At 40.0% G+C, this 19945-nt stretch overlaps 2 protein-coding genes across 2 annotated transcripts in view; both read right to left on the bottom strand.

Moving 5' to 3' along the window:
* Window positions 1-3313, bottom strand: part of LOC120045040 (COMM domain-containing protein 10-like) — a 37981-nt gene extending 34668 nt beyond the window's left edge. Inside the window, exons 1-3 of the mRNA XM_038989908.1 lie at window positions 3153-3313; window positions 2670-2760; window positions 2203-2313 (exon numbers count right to left, since the gene is read on the bottom strand). Of these exons, the coding sequence (XP_038845836.1) occupies window positions 2203-2313; window positions 2670-2760; window positions 3153-3181 (231 nt within the window). The 5' untranslated portion in view covers window positions 3182-3313. The remainder of the gene's footprint in view (window positions 1-2202; window positions 2314-2669; window positions 2761-3152) is intronic.
* Window positions 3314-4105: 792 nt separating this feature from the next.
* On the bottom strand, window positions 4106-19941 carry LOC120044968 (AP-3 complex subunit sigma-1-like). The gene is made up of 6 exons (XM_038989786.1): window positions 19683-19941; window positions 15564-15655; window positions 12133-12244; window positions 11887-11958; window positions 11234-11341; window positions 4106-4849 (listed from the first exon to the last, which is right to left on the bottom strand). Exons 1-6 carry the CDS (start codon window positions 19749-19751, stop codon window positions 4721-4723), a joined length of 582 nt encoding a protein of 193 aa, XP_038845714.1. The 5' UTR covers window positions 19752-19941; the 3' UTR covers window positions 4106-4720.
* Window positions 19942-19945: the final 4 nt, after the last annotated feature.

The following is a 19945-nucleotide window of genomic DNA, read 5'->3' as shown; positions in this document are numbered from 1 at the left end:
AAGCAAACAGCCAAGACAACACAGGAGTGGCTTCGGAACAAGTCTCTGAATGTCCTTGAGCCTAGCCAGAGCTCTGAAGAGAGCTGTCCGGCAGCTTCATTAAATAGTATCCGCAAAACACCAGTCTCAACGCCAACAGTGAAGAGGCGACTACGGGATGCTGGCCTTCTAGGCAGAGTTCCTCTGTCCAGTGTCTGTTCTTTTGCCCATCTTAATCTTTTCTTTTTATTGGCCACTATGGCATTTTCTTTGCAACTCTGCCTAGAAGGCCAGCATCCCGTAGTCGCCTCTTCACTGTTGACGTTGAGACTGGTGTTTTGCGGATACTATTTAATGAAGCTGCCAGTTGAGGACTTGTGAGGCGTCTGTTTCTCAAACTAGACACTCTAATGTACTTGTCCTCTTGCTCAGTTGTGCACCAGGGCCTCCCACTCTTTCTATTCTGGTTAGAGCCAGTTTGCGCTGTTCTGTGAAGGGAGTAGTACACAGCGTTGAATGAGATCTTCAGTTTCTTGGCAATTTCTCGCATGGAATAGCCTTCATTTCTCAGAACAAGAATAGACTAACGAGTTTCAGAAGAAAGTTCTTTGTTTCTAGCCATTTTGAGCCTGTAATCAAACCCACAAGTACTGATGCTCCAGATTCTCAACTAGTCTAAAAGCCAGTTTTATTGCTTCTTTAATCAGAACAACAGTTTTCAGCTGTGCTAACATAATTAACTTGGTCCCGTGTGGCTCAGTTGGTAGAGCATGGCGCTTGCAACGCCAGGGTTGTGGGTTCATTTCCCACGGGGGGACCAGGGTTCAATTCCCACGGGGGGACCAGGATGAATATGTATGAACTTTCCAATTTGTAAGTCGCTCTGGATAAGAGCGTCTGCTAAATGACTTAAAATGTTAAAATGTAAATGTAAACTTAAAAAAAGGGTTTTCTAATTTTCAATTAGCCTTTTAAAATGATAAACTTGGACTAGCTAACAATGTGCCATTGGAACACAGGAGTGATGGTTGCTGATAATGGGCCTATGTAGATATTCCATTTTAAAAATCTGCCGTTTCCAGCTACAATAGTCATTTACAACATTAACAATGTCTACACTGTATTTCTGATCAATTTCATCTTATGTCAATGGACAAAAAAATAGCTTTTCTTTCAAGAACAAGGACATTTCTAAGTGACCCCAAGCTTTTGAGCGGCAGTGTAGATCCAACCTGACAGAGCTTGAGAGGATCTACAGAGGAGAATGGGAGAAACTCCCCAAATACAGGTGTGACAAGCTTGTAGCATCATACCCAAGAAGACACTAGGCTGTAATCACTGCCAAAAGTGCTTCAACAAAGTACTGAGTAAAGAGTCTGAATACTTATGTAAATGTAATTTCAGTTTTTATTTTTAATACATTTGCAAAAACTTCAAAAAAAAACTATTTTTATTTTGTCATTATGGGGTATTGTGCATAGATTGATGAGGGAAAAATGATTTCATCAATTTTAGAATAAGGCTGTGACGTAACAAAATGTGGAAAAAGTGAAGGGGTCTGAATAATTTCCAAATGCACTGTATAAACAAAAGTCTATGGACACACCTTCAAATTAGTGGATTTGGTTATTTCAGCCACACCCGTTGCTGACATTTGTATATAAAAAAAATGAGCATAGGGAGTAGAATGGCCCGTACTGAAGAGTTCAGAGACTTTCAACGTGGCACCGTCATAGGATGCCACCTTTCCAACAAGTGAATTTGTCAAATTCCTGCCCTGCTAGAGCTGCCCCCGTCAACTTTAAGTGCTGTTATTGTGAAGTGGAAACTTCTAGAAGCAACAAAAGGCTCAGCTGCAAAGTGGTAGTCCACATAAGCAGTCCACATAAGCTCACAGAACGGGACCACCGAGACAATTCTGTGCTTCCAACTTTGTGGCAACAGGTTGGGGACAGCCTAGATTAATCGGTCGAATCTCTAATCAGTGCCCGACCTCACTAACGCTCGTGGCTGAATGGAAGCAAGTCCCTGCAGCAATGTTCCAACATCTAGTGGAAAGCCTTCCCAGAAGAGTGTAGGTTGTTATAGCAGCAGCAAAGAGGGGGACCAACTCCATTTTAATGCCCATTATTTTTGGAATGAGATGTTTGACAAGCAGGTGTGCACATACGTAAGGTTATTTTAGTGTAGCTGGAGTTGAGGTGAACATCAAGGCCTACTTACCTGTTCTAGAATGAAGGCAGTTGTATCCAGCACCAGACTGAGATTCTGCTTGTCCAATGACAAAGCACTCTGCAGTTTCTGTTCTTCCTCCTCACTGAACGTGCGCTCTTCCTGAAGGACACAATTAACTTCATCATTCTTTGTAAACACATGTACTGGGAAAATTGATTCAAGTGGGCTGCAGTAGTATCATGACTAAGGCCTGATGTTTGACGGCACTAGAAACACCAGTGCCACTTGCACTATTCTATAAAACCCAAGTGAGGCTTAGCATGCATGATACAGAGTTTATGTAGCCTGGGTGCCAGTCGGTTTCTTCTTTCTCACCAACTAAACCGTCATGAATTGTCAGGCTGAACAATGACAGCAATGGAGTTAGCAAGAGAGACCAGGCAAGAGTATTCTGGAACATATGTCTATGTTATGCCAATTATACGTCACCTGACTTGCTCTCTCGAGACACCTACCTTCAGGTGAAGTTTCTGCAGAATTCGTGAAAGTAGTCTGGAGAATTTATTCAGTTCAATTGTGTTGATGGAAGTTACTGCTTCTTTTATGCTGTGGATTGAATAACAACGTCAGATTGTGTGGAGCACAATTAGCTAACTAACGTCAGCTAACAGACATGGATGAAACTGCTCTCATGAATGGATGAGTAGGACTAGCCTAACAATTGCCGACCTTACGCTCGTACTGTATAGTTCCATCGCCCCTTAAGAAATTAACGAAAGTCTGATTCTTATGGCTGTAACATGCCCTCTATTTCTCATGTAAATATTGCTATAGAGTGAGACCCTCGGGCAATTTCATAAAGATTGACTAGCAAGATGACTTTTTGACTTATATTTATCAAGCTATCTTATTAACTTGCTAGCTAGCAGGGCTAGCTTAACGTTTCAGTTAGAAAACATGTTACCTTGAAGTAGAATAAACGTTAACTAAATGCCAACCTTTGTGTTTCTGTGATTATGGCAGCCATCACGGTCTTCTGTATGTTGAACAAATATATTATTCGTTTAAATCTGTCACTACAAAATGCAACAGCAGGAATCCTTATTTTCTCTTCCTGTTATGAAACGCTGCATTCGCGACCATTTACATTGCGCACTCAGCGCGTTCATTTTCTAAACCACTTTATTACACACAAATTCCAAATCAATGTAATATTACATTGTAATCTATGCTGTTATAATTAACAATAAGGTATATATTACTGGTTTGCTTACGAACTGACAATTACATTTTTTAAATTATTTTTCTGCATAAAAGCAGCGCAACCCTTGGCCTAAAGCAGTCACGTGCTGTCATACGAACTCCATAATGGCCGAAATGCACAGACTGTCGTATATTTGTGCATGACTTTGTTCCAAATCGCAGAAAATTGTGAATCAATTATCTATCAATGGCATTGTAGTTTAGTCAAGTACTGGCCACTAATATACTTTATGATGGCGTATAGCTTTATCTAGTAGCATGGCGCATCAATCACTTCAAAATGTAATCATGGGTTCAAATAAAATGTTATGTCACATGCGCCGAATACAACAGGTGTTGTCGGTAGTCCTTAACTAACAATGCAGCTCAAGAAACAGTTAAGAAAATATTTACTAAAGTAAAAAATGTAATAAAAAGTTACACAATAAAATAATAACGAGGCTATATAAAGGGGGTACTGGTACCGAGTCAATGCGCTGCAGTACCGCTTGCTGTGCGATAGCAAAGAGAATAGTCTATGACTTGATGACTGGAGTCTTTGACAATGTCCATAAATAAGATGTTACCTACTTAGATCAAACTGTGGTCCAACTTGATCTTCTTTCAGACAAACATACTTAACTGCGCTATTATATTATTGAATACAATGAAACCTTTAACTGCCAACACAAATTCCAAATAGGCAAAAAATGATTCAGTAGTTTATTAAGTTGCAAAAAACAAAAAACACATGCACTGATTAAATCAAGAGAAACATTTTTGACAAGACAAGATCATTTGTTTAAACCATTGTGTATACAGGTAAGACAAAGAAATACAATTTCAGCATATATCGTCATATCAGTGGAGGCTGGTGAGGGGAGGACAGCTCATAATTGCTGGAACGGAGTGAATGGAATACCATTCCACATATTCCGCTACAGCCATTACCACAAGCCCGTCCTTCCTAATTAAGATGCCTCCAACCTCCTGTGCATCATATACTGTATATAAGAATATTCTGTTAAGTATTTTTTACAAACCACTACTAAAGTATGAATGTCCAATACTGTAGCAGCCACGACATAAGGGCACACCTCCAGTGAGGGTCGAGGAATGGAATAAATAAATACTTCATTTTCTCAAACAGAACAAAGCCACAACGACATTCATTTAAAACCAGGGAGAAAAAAAAAAAAGTTAACGCCAAAGAAATTCACACAGTACCTTCATGCTCTTTGAGAAAAGTTGGTATTTGTTCGGATTTTGGTTAAACAATTGCATGGTAAACATTGGTTGACTTCTGCACGGTGGGTCTTGCCAGCTATTTGAAGGAGGGTAAGTTTGGCACTTTTATGCTGATGTCTCCAATGTTGATGTTTCTGGGCATTTCGGGGAGGTTCATGTTCTTTACGGCTGACACTGCGCGAGCAGGGGCTCCTGCAATACCAGCCTAGATACAAAACATAAATATAACAGAGTTAAGAGTACCTAGAAACCCTTACACCACTCGACCCTCACAATGGACAGGGACACACAACCGCACAGGACGAAACATACAGCACCACAGACACCAGACAAAATGCAAAGCATCAACTATTAAAAAACAGACCATGTGCACATGTACATTCAAATGCCTAGCTTCATATGCACAAGCAATATTTGGTTCATTTATGATTTACATCACAACCAGGGCCAATTATGACTCAAATATGAGAACATAGTGCTACGTTCATTGATCTTAAAATATTCAATTTACTTTTAAGACAGAGGCAGCATTGCTTGAAAAGTGAACCAACCAAATTCTTAAGGACCGATAAGGATACAAATGCAAGGAGAGAATTGGGTAAAGCAGAAAAAAATGGATTTTGATATGAGGAAGAAATGATAGAATGTTTATAGAATTTAGAAAACATAAATTGGGCATGTGACTGAAGTGAAATGTCTCATATAGGCTATGTGTCTTGGGAAACTAACTAGAGCAATATCAGATGGCCTAATGTAAATCACTCTACACTAAGATTTACTGCTTACTCACATCTGTAAGGGGACCGAGTGAGGGGGACCGAGTGGCACAGCGGTCTAAGGCACTGCATCGCAGTGCTAGAGGCGTCACTACAGACCCGGGTTCGATCCAAGGCTGTATCACAACTGGCTGTGATCGGGAGTCCCATATGGCGGCGCAAAATTGGCCCAGCGCCATCAGAGTTAAGGGAGGGTTTGGCCAGGGTAGGCCGTCATTGTAAATAATAATTTGCTCTTAACTGACTTGCCTAGTTAAAGGTTGAATAAATAAAAACAAATCTGTATGTGAACATTTCTTACAGCTTAAATATTTCTCAGTGAAATATAACACCATTATTAGAATTCATAATAGTTTCATAGACCTTTTTATGACCATTCCTTAAGTACAACAAACCGACTGTTTTACCAGTTAGAACATTTAGTAACTTTTTCAAGGATATACTGTAATATATTACAATTTTAACAACTCAGAAGGGAACTCTTCACACGGTAAGGTAAGGACTTAATAGTTGGTAACGTGGGTGACTATGTTCAATCTAGGCTAATGTTTGATTATTTAAAAAAGTACATAGAAGATGCAAGCGACAGCTATTCAATGTTGAGAGTTATTTCCACGGCATTACCCAATGACATGAACCATGTGGGGAATTGTTGTAATACTGTGACACAGCAGGGTGTCTACTCTACGGTATACTGAAGGAGAGGGAGGAGAAACACTAAAGCAGTGAATTTCAAAGCATTGTTCAATAGAAAATGATATAAAAGTTTAATATAATTTGAGATACAAAACTAAATTGTTTGAAATGTCAATAGCAAAATAAGTAATGGACATTTGCTATGAATAACATTTCTTGATCCCTAGATTGAGGGATTGCTTTTAAAAATCACAGCTGTTCAACAGTCAGACCCAAACATTTAAATTCAATCAGCTTCTAGCTACTAGGCTACACTTTCTAGTTGTGAAAATGAGTAGAACTAGGCATCTCTTTTCAACTACCATAGGACCGGTTACAAATATTAAATCAGTAGCATTCACTAAATGTTTAAACCAGTTGTTTAGCCATTTCTAAAATTATTTTCCAATGGTTTTGTTCTGAGCAGAACCCTTCGTTCTGTTCCAATGTTCCCGACCAACAAAATAAAGAATTATATATACGGAGGAGCGGCATCTAGAGGAATTTTGAATGTCTTTGAATTTCAGAGTTGGCTTAACGTTGGACCAGAGATGCTAGATCACTAACAAGCTTCTGTGTGCAGCGCGGCACCAAAATTAAAAACACATCTTACCTTTTTGTGGTTAATAAATCCAATGTGAAATGTGATAACTATAGTATCCCAAACTAGCAATGAAAAAGTAAATCCATTCTTCTCTAATAAGAAATGTCTCTCCCTATCTTCTGAATCACACTTGTAACATCAGTAGGCTATTGCTATGCTTCGGAGGGGGAGGGGCAGGTAGCCTACACACGCACACACACTGGCAAAGATGTTCAGCTGGCAGGCAGACGCTGGAAGAAGTTTCAGATTAACAGAGGGAGGACTTTGCATAGGCGCTTCGCTGGGTTTTTGTGGGAGATTTTTTTCTTGTTGCCCGGAACTTAAAATAATAGTATTAACCGGTTCCAATGCTTTTAAAATAACAGTTCGGTTCCGGAACAGTATAGCTCACTTTCATTCCAGGTTCCAGTTTTGTTCCCTGAACCAGTTATAACCCTTGACGTACACAGAATTCTAATTTCATCCTCTGTAATTAAAAACACGAGGGCAGTTTAAGTGTCCTTCATAAATTTTGCTGCCCTCAAGTTGAGTGACAATACAGAGTAGCTACTGTCCTCAATGAGAACAACCCTGGGTTTTTACTGACCTTGGCAGCCAGTCAACTAAATTATACTGTATAGCCTACACTATATGTAACAACTCAAGGGAGACAAATTAGACTTGCTCCTTGCCAGTTGCCCAAAGGCCTAGGTTTCTGGTCTAGTACTCAGTCACACATAGCTATGTTAAGAATCACACCATACTAAAACTATGTTCCATAGGTTTCCCCAAACAGGCATTACTACGGTGTCAGCACTGAGCTGTGACTGCCTGGAAAACCAAATGACTGGCTTGGGATATGGTCTGTTGATTAATAAACACTGATGTCACACACCAGGGGGGGGAAAAAACACATTTCATGTATGTAAACAGTGGTTTACACGTGTCATAAAAGCAGTCTGATGAGAGTTATAGGGCAGCAAAGCAGAGCGTGGTGACAAGGACCCGTAGAGATAAACATGCTGTGTTGTACTTGGCTAGCTATGAGCCTAGCAAGATGTGGCTTGAAATTTTCAGCACCTGCGAAATTGAGACGAGACCTCTGTTACAGACACAAACACCGAGCCAGACCAGACATGTGAACAGTATAATTGCACCTCTTAGAGCCTCACCACAGGAGGTCGGTGGCACATTAATTGGGGAGGACGGGCTCGTGGTAATGGCTGGAGCGGAAGGAGTGTAATGATATCAAATACATCAAAACACATGGTTTCCAGGTGTTTGATGCCATTCCATTTGCTCTGTTACAGACATTATTAGGAGCCGTCCTTCCCTCAGCAGCCTCCACTGCTCTTCTTACTTACTATACTTTTGGTAAAAGTACCGTCGGCTACACGTATTACTCAAATGTAAACTTGCGTCTCTCGCGCTACATCTGGAGGTGACAGTTGCCACCCTTGAAGCAGGTGTAAACAGAATGGTCTCATTGAGCCAACACTCCCAACGTATAAATGGTAATAGCGGAGCAATGTTTTTGAAACAGCTGAAATGTATTATTCCTAATATTTGAAACTTGTTTTATTGAGTTACCTGAAATTGCAGTAACAGCCTGTAACATTCAGATTTTTTTAGCAGTAGCTGCTGGCTGCACTGAGCCACGTAAAGCTATGGAAGCAAAATGTAGATCATACGAATAGATGTTTTTTCACTTGTAACCGTGTGTGGTGATTACAGAGGTGGCACCACATGTCCCAGAGTGGTGGGGGGGGGGATTATTTTCCTAGGGCATTTTCCTGATCTGGTAAACAACTCCAGACCCTAGTTGTAGTGTATGACATAGTAATACATCAGCTGTAAAAACATTTTTTATTTGGACTATGATAGGACCCGTTTATTTTTTGATTCAGGCAAAATAAAAATAAACTATGGCAGGTATAGCTGACAAACAGTTCTGTATGGCTAAGCCTAGTCTGCCCAATATTAAGTCCCTGTTATCCTAAAAACGATTTACTTTCACCATACATGGAAGTTTCAAATGATAATTGAAACATGTTAAGCAATTTCCTTAATAGTAGCTAAGCAATATGGGGTTTCATTACTCTCTTTAAGTAACAGTGATAAATTGTTGGGTCTGCTCTAAAATATTTTGATGTCAGTGACGTCGCTTTGCTATTAAGTGGTCGGCCCATGGAGAACTAGGTATAGTGTCAATTTGGGAGGTTACAGTACTTGGTTGGAAATTTAGCAGTACCTGTGTCTACCTGTCCTGTCTGGGAGACTGAAAGATAAACGTCTGTAAAGAGAGAAGAATGGAAAGAACTAGAAAGCGTCAGGGAAAAAGAGGAATGAGGAATGTTGTTAAAGCAGATCAAAGTAATTACAGTTTATATATACACTGAACAACAATATAAACAGCATGTAAAGTGTTGGTGCCATGTTTCATGAGCTGAAATAAAAGATCCCAGAAATGTTTCATAAGCACAAAAAGCTTATTGAGCTCAGATTTTGTGCTCACATTTGTTTATATCCCTGTTAGTGAGTATTTCTCCTTTGCCAAGCTAATCCATCCACCTGACAGGTGTGGCATATCAAGAAGCTGATTGAACAGCATGATCATTACACAGGTGCACCTTGTGCTGGAGACAATAAAAGGCCACTCTAAAATGTGCAGTTTTGTCACACAACACAATGCCACAGATGTCTTTGATGGAGCGTGATATTCGCATGCTGACTGCAGGAATGTCCACCAGAGCTGTTGCCACAGAATAGAATGTTCATTTCACTACCATAAACCGGACACAACGTCGTTTTAGAGAATTTGGCAGTACGTCCAAACGGCCTCACAACCGCAGACCACGTGTAACCACACCAGCCCAGGACCTCCACATCCGGCTTCTTCACCTGCAGGATCATCTGAGACCAGCCACCCGGACAGCTGATGAAGCTGAGGAGTATTTCTGTCTGTAATAAAACCCTTGTGTGGGGAAAGACTCATTCGGATTGGCTGGGCCTGGCACCCAAGTGGGTGAGCCTATACCCTCCCAGGACCACCCATGGCTGCTCCCCTGCCCAGTCATGTGAAATCCATAGATTAGGGCCTAATGAAATTATTTCAATTGACTGATTTCCTCATATGAACGGTAACTCCGTAAAATCTTAGAAATTGTTGTGTTTATATTTTTGTTCAGTATAAATAGAAAGTGATAAGACCTACCGTAGACCACATTCATAGACACTGATCTGAGACGCCTCAACATCTCCAGTCAAAGAAACAGTTAGAGTTTCACATTGAGCTGGTTGAGCATGTGAAAGTTAACTAAATCCAGCCTATCATTCTAAACCAATAGGTATTGATTTTGTCTTTTTTTTTTCTTTTTTTCTTTTTTTTTTTTTTACATACTGCTTGGAATTGATTTAGTTTACATCATTCTTATGACTCAGAATTAGCATTGGTGTTGAAGTTTGAATGATTATGAGGAACACTGCGGTCTAGGGTAGGTCCAAGAAGGAAAAGACAGAGCACATCTGTTTGTTGAACAGTCAAAGACTCGGCTTACATGTCAATAATGATTCCATTTGATCAACCACAAAATGCGGCCTAAAGTTGTTACCAAAGCATTGTTTTCGTTGTTAAACACAGCCACACTGCTACAGTGAGGTAAAACATCTGTAGATGTTTGAAACAAAAAGAACTTAACAGCAAGTTACACATCCATGGGACTTCAGAGTTTCACCATGTAACCTTATATTGTGTAGTAGCACTACATTGCAATAACAGCCAAGCAAACGTAACCTAACAAAATATCTCCTTCAAAGAACTTACTGATAAACATTTGTGGCTTTTAAATATTTCGCTTCATATTCATTTATTTAACTAGAGAACTTTGTGTGTGTGTGTCAATTTAAAATACATCTTGTCTAAGTCATAATGGCATTGTTCTGCCATTGGCAAATGGTAATGATTCCATGAAATTGTCTCTGGCTGTAACAATCTGTTTTCATGAATGGTGAAATGTAAAGACTATATTCAAAGAGATCTGCAAATTAATTAGGAAAAAAGTGACAACAGCTGCATGAGAACAAAGCAATATCTAGGCTTTAACATCGTGGACAACTCACCTACAAGATATCACAGATGTTAACAAGCTCAGCTCAGGACAACTTTAACATCAGAATGACCACAACTAACCATTCAAGTCATCCAAACACTACCACCCCCTCCACATTTAAGCAAAATACACCAACAGGACATTTCCAGTCTGTAGAGTGGGATGAGCAATGTATCTCATGAGGGTGTGTGATTATTGAGGATCAAGATTACGCAGATGCATTGGAAAATGTGTACATTCGGTAGAAGAGACAGTGTTTTATGATGATGATGATTATATCTTTGGGAGTAGGTTGGAAGAGAATGGCATTCTATGTGGTGCAGCAGTGGAGCGCCAGAGAGCACAAATACTTATCAGGAGCATCACAAGGAGGACATGCAGGGTCCAGCATACACGCATGCCTGCACGTACCCGGAGTATAGGAAGTCCTAGAGAAGTACTCTTACCTCCGATTTCTCCATTTTGTTTTGGGCGTCCACCTGTATGATGATCTCATTCATGTTGGTCTCCAGCACCATCCCCCCCATCACCATCTCTGCCAGTATATTGTGGACCTACAGGTTCAATAGAAGATGATCTATTAACAGGTTATTCTCTGACTGAGAAAACATTCCATTTCTGTGACCCAAATATGTTTTTCTGGAGGGTGGGGGGGGGACTTTTTCTGTGTGCCTTTCACAGATTTGGAACCTACAGGATCTATTTCAAAGAGGATTTTTTTTCTTAGACAATTAAAATACATAATTATTATTGTTTGATATTGAAGAGGCTAAACAAATGTGAACAGGAGATGTACAACCCTTGAAAACAGATGACCTGATGAGAGATATACACATGCAACCTTATCTCATGTAAAGTAACGCAATATCCTGCTTTGCTGCAACAGACTTGGCTAGATATGACGAGCCAGCAGGACCGAGCGTTATCACAGGGGTGATAAATTCACCTAGACAGTCTTATAGTAAATTAATTACACAGTGGCACAGTCAGTGTCTATGGGGAGTCACACATTCACCGTGAACATTTAACTGTCTCTGATATAGGACATATAACAATGAACAGCGTATTGCTAGGATATGGTTGATACAATACTTTGTACCTTGTCCACGTGGAAAATTAAGTCAAGTTCACAGACATTCTCGAAGCATTTGTCCAGTGTTTCCACAAACACCTGTGGAGAGACAATTACATTCACTGAACAGTAATAATCTACCGAGTTAGGTTGGCCATTGTTTCACTCCATCAATGACACGTCCACCAACAACAAGCCAGTCTAAGATGGTGGTACCAAATGTTCATAGTTCGACAACAAAAAACAATCCCCCCAAGACTTGAGAAACGTTACCTGGATAAGGTCTAGGATGCCAAGCTCGCTCTCAGAGGAATCGACGCAGAATACAAAGTAGAGCGTGGCATAGTGTCTGTAGATGAGCCTGTTCTCAGATCCACCAATCAACCTGACGACACAAAAACAAAACGAGGGGACAGTCGAAAAGTTCTCAACGGGGTGTATTCATTAGTGCAAACCATAGCAACGGACAACATTAAGGAAAACTAGTGTTTCTTATTGGAAATATTAAAGTAGGTCCCTCCCCATTTGGCGTGTAGTAAATACACCCCAGTTGGTGTGCGTTTGCCTACGATCTGTGAACACTGGCAAGCATGTGGAAGTGAAGCAAGGTTGGTTAATAGATAGCTTGTACATCGGAAACAGTCAACACCACATGGGAAATACAGTCACACATGGCACCAATAAATACATGGGATAGTTGTCAGCACAATGATCCTTAATGAAACACCAGTCAGTGTGATGTTTATTACGCAATACTAGGGTTGCAAAGGGTCGGAAACTTTCCGGTAAATTTCCGACATTTTCCCGGAAACTTTCCATGGGAAGTTAAGCCCTGGAATTTTACTTAAATTCATTTTTAAAAAGTTAACAGTGAATCTTTTTTGTGGGATACACATAATTCTAGGTCTTGTGGCATATTTTGGTTAAACTATCCCCAATTCAATGGAATTGCAACCCTCTGCATGCACAGTGCATTCTTCCATCACATGTACAGATCACTCTTCCATCACATGTAAAGCTGATTCTCAAGATCTTGCACACTAATGAGATGCTATTGAGCCTACAGGTAGCCTAGTGGTTAGAGGTTGGGCCAGTAACCAAAAGGTTGCTAGATCGGATCCCCGAGCTGACAAGATAAAAATCTGTCCTTTTGCCCCTGAACAAGGCACTGTTCCTAAGCCGTCATTGTAAATAAGAATTTGTTCTTAACTGACCTGCCTAGATAAATAAGTTTAAAATATTTAAAAAATAATTTTGACAGTCTCCTGGAGGGGAAGGAGTCTCTCCAAGAAATGGCAATATCACAGTCTGCCGATATGGACAGCCCATCAAGAGGATCCTCCAAGATTATGTATTTTGGGAGAGAATGGTAAGCAGCCTGAAACCGATAGCAGTAGCCATTGCACGGATTGAGGGAGACAATGCCATCCTGTCTGATGTTCAGACTCTGCTTGCAGATGTAAGAGATGAAGTCCGTACTGCCATGCCCACTTCACTGTTGCTCCAAGCAGTGGAAACTGCAGTTCTGAAATGCATCAAAAAGCATGAAGACTTCTGCCTGAAGCCTATACACAATGCAGCGTACATGTTGGACCCCAAGTATGCTGGCATCATGTCTGGTGCAGAGATCAACAAGGCCTATGGTGTCTTCACTACCGTGTCTCGCCACCTTGGCCTGGATGAGGTTCTTGGCAGTCTGGCGAAGTACACTTCCAAGCAAGGGCTTTGGGATGGAGATGCAATATGGCAGTCGTGCCAACGTATCTCATCAGCCACCTGGTGGAAGAGACTTCGTGGATCTGCGGCTCTTTCCCCTGTTGCCTCCATCCTCCTCCAAATCCCACCAATATCAGCCGCCTCAGAGCGCAACTGGTCCTTGTTTGGGAACACACACACCAAAGCACACAACAGGCTGACCAATACACAGGTTGAAAAATTGGTGGCCATCCAAGCAAATTTGATAACGAGCCATCCTCAACAAGTTTGGAAAGTGACAGTGAAGATGAGGCCTCAGAGTCTGATGTTCAAGAGGTGGACATTGGGGAGGTCCAGGGAGAAGACATGGAAGCCTGAGAGGAAGACAACCAAAGCTCTAGTTTCTAGACTATCATTTTACAGATGTATGTTAAACGTTTTTGGGAGATGCGATGGATCATTCAATATTCCCTTTTGTTGTTCAGTGAAATCATCCCATCTGAAGAGTCAACTCATTCAATTAAAGTTCAATTCGTAACTAAATCGTTTTTTTTTTTTTTTTTTATATTGGAAGGATTTACTCATTTGCAATTACGTCTACTTATGATAAGGTAAAAGGTTTATGTTTGTCTCCATATGATATGGTAAATATATCCAATGCAAAAAACATCTACATTTAAATGGTGTTAATAAAAATTTGCATATATTTCCGTTAATTCCCATGGAAGGTTTCCACCTCTGAATATTACCCAAAATGTGCAACCCTACTCAATACACACATTCAATGACATGAAACACAGCCAAACATGTTGGTTTTATGAACAAGTAACTGGGTCAGGAGCAGCATTCACAATACACCATTTGAATATCCAGACGTCCAACAGATTGACAGGGCCCAGTGACTAGTGCAGGTTAAAGAAAAATGCCAACAAAAAAACTATCCTTTGATATTTATTTCATTAGTACATTATTGATATAGTCCCAAAATGTTTTGCATGTCAGCAATCAAGTTTTCAAGATATGTAACTTTCAAAATACAGAAATATGGCCCGTATGATTATGTATTTTGCAGATTTCTGTATTTTGAACATTACATATGTTGAAAACTTGATTGCTGACAGGCAAAACATTTTGGGACTATATCAATAATGGACTAATGAAACATAGCAATGAGTAGTTTTTGGGTGGCATTTTCCTTTAACCTGCACTAGCCACTGGGCCCTGTCAATCTGTTGGACAAAAACAATCTGGCCCGTTTGATGCATTTAGCAGCATATGATGCAACATTCATTATTATATCAGCAATGGACTAATGAAACAAATATCAAAAGGATCGTTTTGGGGTGGAGTTTTCCTTTAAGTCCAGGCCAAGGACAGAAGCCTTGACCAATCTTTATAAGGCCTGATAAAAGCATGTTGACCTGAGTCTGTGTAGAAGGTCAAGCTGCTTGAGCAACATCGTATTTGTTGATGAGACTAAACTGTAGCAACAATCATATACCAGGGATCCCAGGGGTGTATTCACTAGGGAGACTAACCTGAATTTGTCTAATACGTTTGTTGCAAAACATTTTACTACTGGTGTGCACTAATGAATACACCCCAGTTCTATTAGTCTCTGTTGAATGAGAGGAGGTTCCACAATGCAATAGCCTAACACCTGGGACTGCTTCATGAATGACGAATGAATATTCAACTATTCATAATGATCCAATTGATCTCTCCCCTGCTGGTCACCATCTGATAGGTTCCCTCTTTCTCCCTTAGCTCTCCCATGCAGTGCAATTTGTCATGAGCTGTTGCCTCATGGAAAGCTGATTCTACTCGTGGAACATTGATGTTGAGTAGCCCACATCATCAGCTCAAATGGTTGAATTTGTCTACATGGAATTGAAAGGATATGCATTTCATTGTGACATGATCAGGAAGTGTTAAGACAATGCTTCATCTTAACACTTATGGATTTCAGTACTCCAGTGTAGTTTGACGTCTTAAAAGAAATCTCTTACATTCCACCTTCTAGAAAATTGCAGACGTTCTCATCTCTTTTGGACACCAGATGAAATGTTTCTCTGATGATTTGTTGTTCCGTGTCTTCGTTCTGTGGAACATAAATTACAAATACAGTCAGTGTTCATGGGAAAACCAAAATGTAAAGCTTTTGGTACAGGTCTTCACAACATTTATGCTTAAAACTATCCAAATGGCCATTTTACCACTCATAACCTAAAAGAAGTGGCAGGACATTCACTGCATACGCTCTCCAGTGTCCACATATTCTTGCAAATGTTCTCTCTGAAATATGTGTAAGTCAGGTCATTGCAGTGAAAGGGAATGCCTTCAAGTGATCATGTGAAATGAGTCAAGTGATATGAAGCATGAGACTAGGGGGAGAGGCCATAGCAGAGAGCTCTCCATGCAAGCACAGAGACTCTGGTCTAGCCTAATATCTCATAAACCTACTCTTCACTCTACATCTAGACACCCACTCTCCTCGCTCTAGAAAAGGAAAATCGAAAAGGGCAATATTGCACAGTAGCATATACAGTATGCTGTCAATATTATTTTTGTTTTTTGAGCAATTCTCCTGTTGTTGAAATATTTCCAAAATTACATGTAAAAAATGTAGGTAATTTCCATGTGAAAGGACCCATGTTTGTGCTTTTCTAATAACTAATTTCTGTGTTCTATTCATGTGCTTTTTTAAATAACCGTTTTCTGTGTTTATGCAAGTGGCTGACTGAAAGAATCCTCACTATCAGTAGCTGCAATTTGCTGCCCTATGTACATAGACATGGAACACTGGTCACTTTAATAATGTTTACATAATGTTTTACGCAGTTCATATGAGCAGTGCATTCGGAAAGTATTCAGACCCCTTGACTTTTTCCACTTTGTTACATTACAGCCTTATTCTAAAATTGATTAAATAAATGTTCCTCATCAATCTACACACAATATCCCAACATGACAAAGCAAACAGATTTTTAGAATTTTTTGCAAATGCATTAAAAATGTAAAACATAAATACCTTATTTACATACAGTACCAGTCAATAGAAGACATCAAACTATGAAATAACACATGTAATCATGTAGTAACCAAACAAAAATAAATAAGAGTTATACAAATCAAAATATATTTTAGATTCTTCAAAGTAGCCACCATTTGCCTTGACAGCTTTGCACACTCTTGGCATTCTCTCAACCAGCTTCATGAGGAATGCTATTCCACCAGTCTTGAAGGAGTTCCCACATATGCTGAGCACTTTTTGACTGCTTTTCCTTCACTCTGCAGTCCAACTCAACCCAAACCACCCCAATTGGGTTATTGTGGAGGCCAGGTCATCTGATGCAGCACCATCACTCTCCTTCTGGGTCAAATAGCTCTTACACAGCCTGGAGGTGTGTTTTGGGTCATTGTCCTGTTGAAAAACAAATAATAGTCCCACTAAGCGCAAACCAGATGGGATGGCGTATCACTGCAGAATGGTGTGGTAGCCAGACTGGTTAACTGTACCTTAAATTCTAAATAAATCACTGACAGTGTCACAAACAAAGCACCTCCACACCTCTCCTCCATAGTGGGAACCACACATGCGGAGATCATCCGTTCACCTACTCTGTGTCTCACAAAAACACGACGGTTGGAACCAAAAATCTAAAATTTGGACTCATCAGACCAAAGGACAGATTTCCACCGGTCTAATATCCATTGCTTGTGTTTCTTAGCACAAGCAAGTCTCTTCTTATTATTGGTGTCCTTTAGTAGTGGTTTCTTTGCAGCCATTCGACCATGAAGGCCTGATTCACGCAATTGATGCTGAGATGTGTCTTACTTGAACTCTATGAAGCATTTATTTATTTGGTTTCTCTGGTCTGATGAAACCAAGATTGAACTCTTTGGCCTGAATGCCAAGCGTCACGTCTGGAGGAAACCTGGTACCATCCCTACGGTGAAGTATGGTGGTGGCAGCATCATGCTGTGGGGATGTTTTTCAGCGGCAGGGACTGGGAGACTAGTCAGGATCGAGGGAAAGATGAACAGAGCAAAGTACAGAGAGATCCTTGATGAAAACCTTCTCCAGAGTGCTCAGGACCTCAGACTGGGGCGAAGGTTCACCTTCGAACAGGACAACGACCCTAAGCACACAGCCAAGACAATGCAGGAGTGGCTTCAGGACAAATCTCTGAAAGTTCTTGAGTGAACCAGCGAAGGCCCGGACTTGAACCCGATCTAACATCTCTGGAGAGACCTGAAAATAGCTGTGCAGTGACGCTCACCAGGCAACCTGACAAAGCTTGAGAGAATCTGCAGAGAAGAATAGGAGAAACTCCCCAAATACAGGTGTGCCAAGCGTGTAGCATCAGGTCCAATAATACTGGAGGCTGTAATTGCTGTCAAAGGTGATTCAACAAAGTACTGATTAAAGGGTCTGAATACTTATGTAAATGTGATATAGATATATATCGATATATATATATATATATATTTATAAATTTGCAAAGAAATTCTGCTTTGTCATTATGGGGTAATGTGTGTAGATTTCTGGGGGGGGGGGGGGGGCAATTTCATCCATTTTAGAATAAGGCTGTAACGTAGCAAAATGTGAAAAATGTCAAGGGGTCTGAATACTTTCTGAATGTACTGTATTTAACAGAGTTTTGGGAAAATGGACAACAAACTGAGGGAGATTTTACAGAAATTCTGTTACCAAACTTTCCACCTGCGCAGGTAATCCAGTGAATGTGTAAAATTGTTAAAAGTAGTCATTGTGTATCGAGTTATTTAGTTTGTCAACTTTGAAATCAATGGTTTTTGTTTGTCAAACATTTTAAGTGAAAAATCTGAGTCTCAGTGCCATTATGTTACCATGGAATTGCACCTTAGCTACCCTTGGGAATTAGTTTATCTGTACCAACATTTAAAGATTATAGCCTTTTGTAAAGTCCTGTGTTGCTAAGGTGGTAGAGCATGGTGCCTTCAACCCCAGGGTTGCCTTTGTTAATCTACAGTGGTGGGGGAAAAACTATTGTCATACTTGAGTAAAAGTAAAGATAAGTACTGTAAATAGAAAATTACTCGAGTAAAAGTCACCCAGTAAAAAACTACTTGAGTAAAAGTATTTGGTTTTAAATGTACTTAAGTATCAAAAGTACAAGTATAAATAATTTCAAATTCCTTATATTAGGAAAAGCATACGGACACATTTTCTAGTTTTAATTTATTTACAGATAGCCAGGGGCACGCTCCAACTCTCAGACATCATTCACATATGAAGCATGTGCTTAGTGAGTCCGCCAGATCAGACGCAGTAGGGATGACTAGGGATGTTCTCTTGATAAGTGTGAATTAGACCATTTTCTGTCCTGCTAAACATTCAAAATGTAATGAGTCCTTTTGGGTGTCAGGGAAAATGTAATGTAGAGTAAAAAGTACATAATTTTCTTTAGGAATGTAATGAAGTAAGTTGTCAAAATGTTAATAGTAAAGACACCCCCAAAAATTACTTAAATAGTACTTTAAAGTAATTTTACTTAAGTACTTTACACCACTGTTAATATATCGGACTCTACATGGTTAGCTAGTCTGTCTCCTTGACTACTAGCCTGTGACGAGTAATACATGTTCATCTTTTAGAGAAAAAAATAACAATTTTGATGAGGAATTAATTGATTGATAGGCAGGAGCACAAGTCAATAACGTGAACATCAGCATGTCATGTGACGTAAACCCCTTTGGACAGACAGAACGAACACTCAACATGTATTCCTCAGTGATCAGTGCACGAGACTGCGAGGAGACATGAACATCCCTAATCCAGTGGTTAGCCTGTGTGTGTAAAACGATAGCTATTCCGACACATGCTTAATTATTAAAATAACAATGTTGCTCAGTCTGATATAGCATATCCCAAGATCAATGACATAGCTAGCCACGTAAACAAACCAGTTAGGTCTCACATTACACCACATAAACCAGTATAACGTTAGCTACTTAACCTTGTTTGTTTGCAATAATAATTGTGCAATTAATTAGCCAAAAATAGAGCTAGCTATATAACCTAACATTGTTATATGCATGCTAGTTAGCTACAGCAGATTCGAAACAATTCATTGCATACTCACGTAATGCTCGTAGAATTTAGAAAGCCGAGGTTTCCCATGGTTGTTGAATATTAGTATGGCTTTAATCATGATGCTCTGTTTTATGAAGGGAAGAAAAAATGGGATCAGTCTATGAATGACTGTTGTCAACACTCCAGTACCGACCCAGTCTACCTGGGAACCGATTCTAATCCGTCTCAATTTAGCTCAAATTACGGGTAGCAGGCTAACAACATGCCATTTCTCCATCCAGATTTTGCGGAAATAACCACACTCCACGTCAA

Source organism: Salvelinus namaycush, chromosome 1 (assembly GCF_016432855.1).
Source record: "Salvelinus namaycush isolate Seneca chromosome 1, SaNama_1.0, whole genome shotgun sequence".
Taxonomy (NCBI): domain Eukaryota; kingdom Metazoa; phylum Chordata; class Actinopteri; order Salmoniformes; family Salmonidae; genus Salvelinus; species Salvelinus namaycush.
This window is presented reverse-complemented; position numbering and strand designations above follow the sequence as displayed.

Bases quoted from the DNA above. Each gene is read 5' to 3' on its own strand.
- LOC120044968 (XM_038989786.1), bottom strand. From the start codon at position 19,751: ATGATTAAAGCCATACTAATATTCAACAACCATGGGAAACCTCGGCTT. The intron at 11,342-11,886 runs GTACAAAGTATT...TTGAACCTGTAG, and splicing joins TAATTTTCCACGTGGACAAG to GTCCACAATATACTGGCAGA. The intron at 4,850-11,233 runs GTAAGAGTACTT...TTTTGTATCTAG, and splicing joins ACAAAATGGAGAAATCGGAG to GCTGGTATTGCAGGAGCCCC.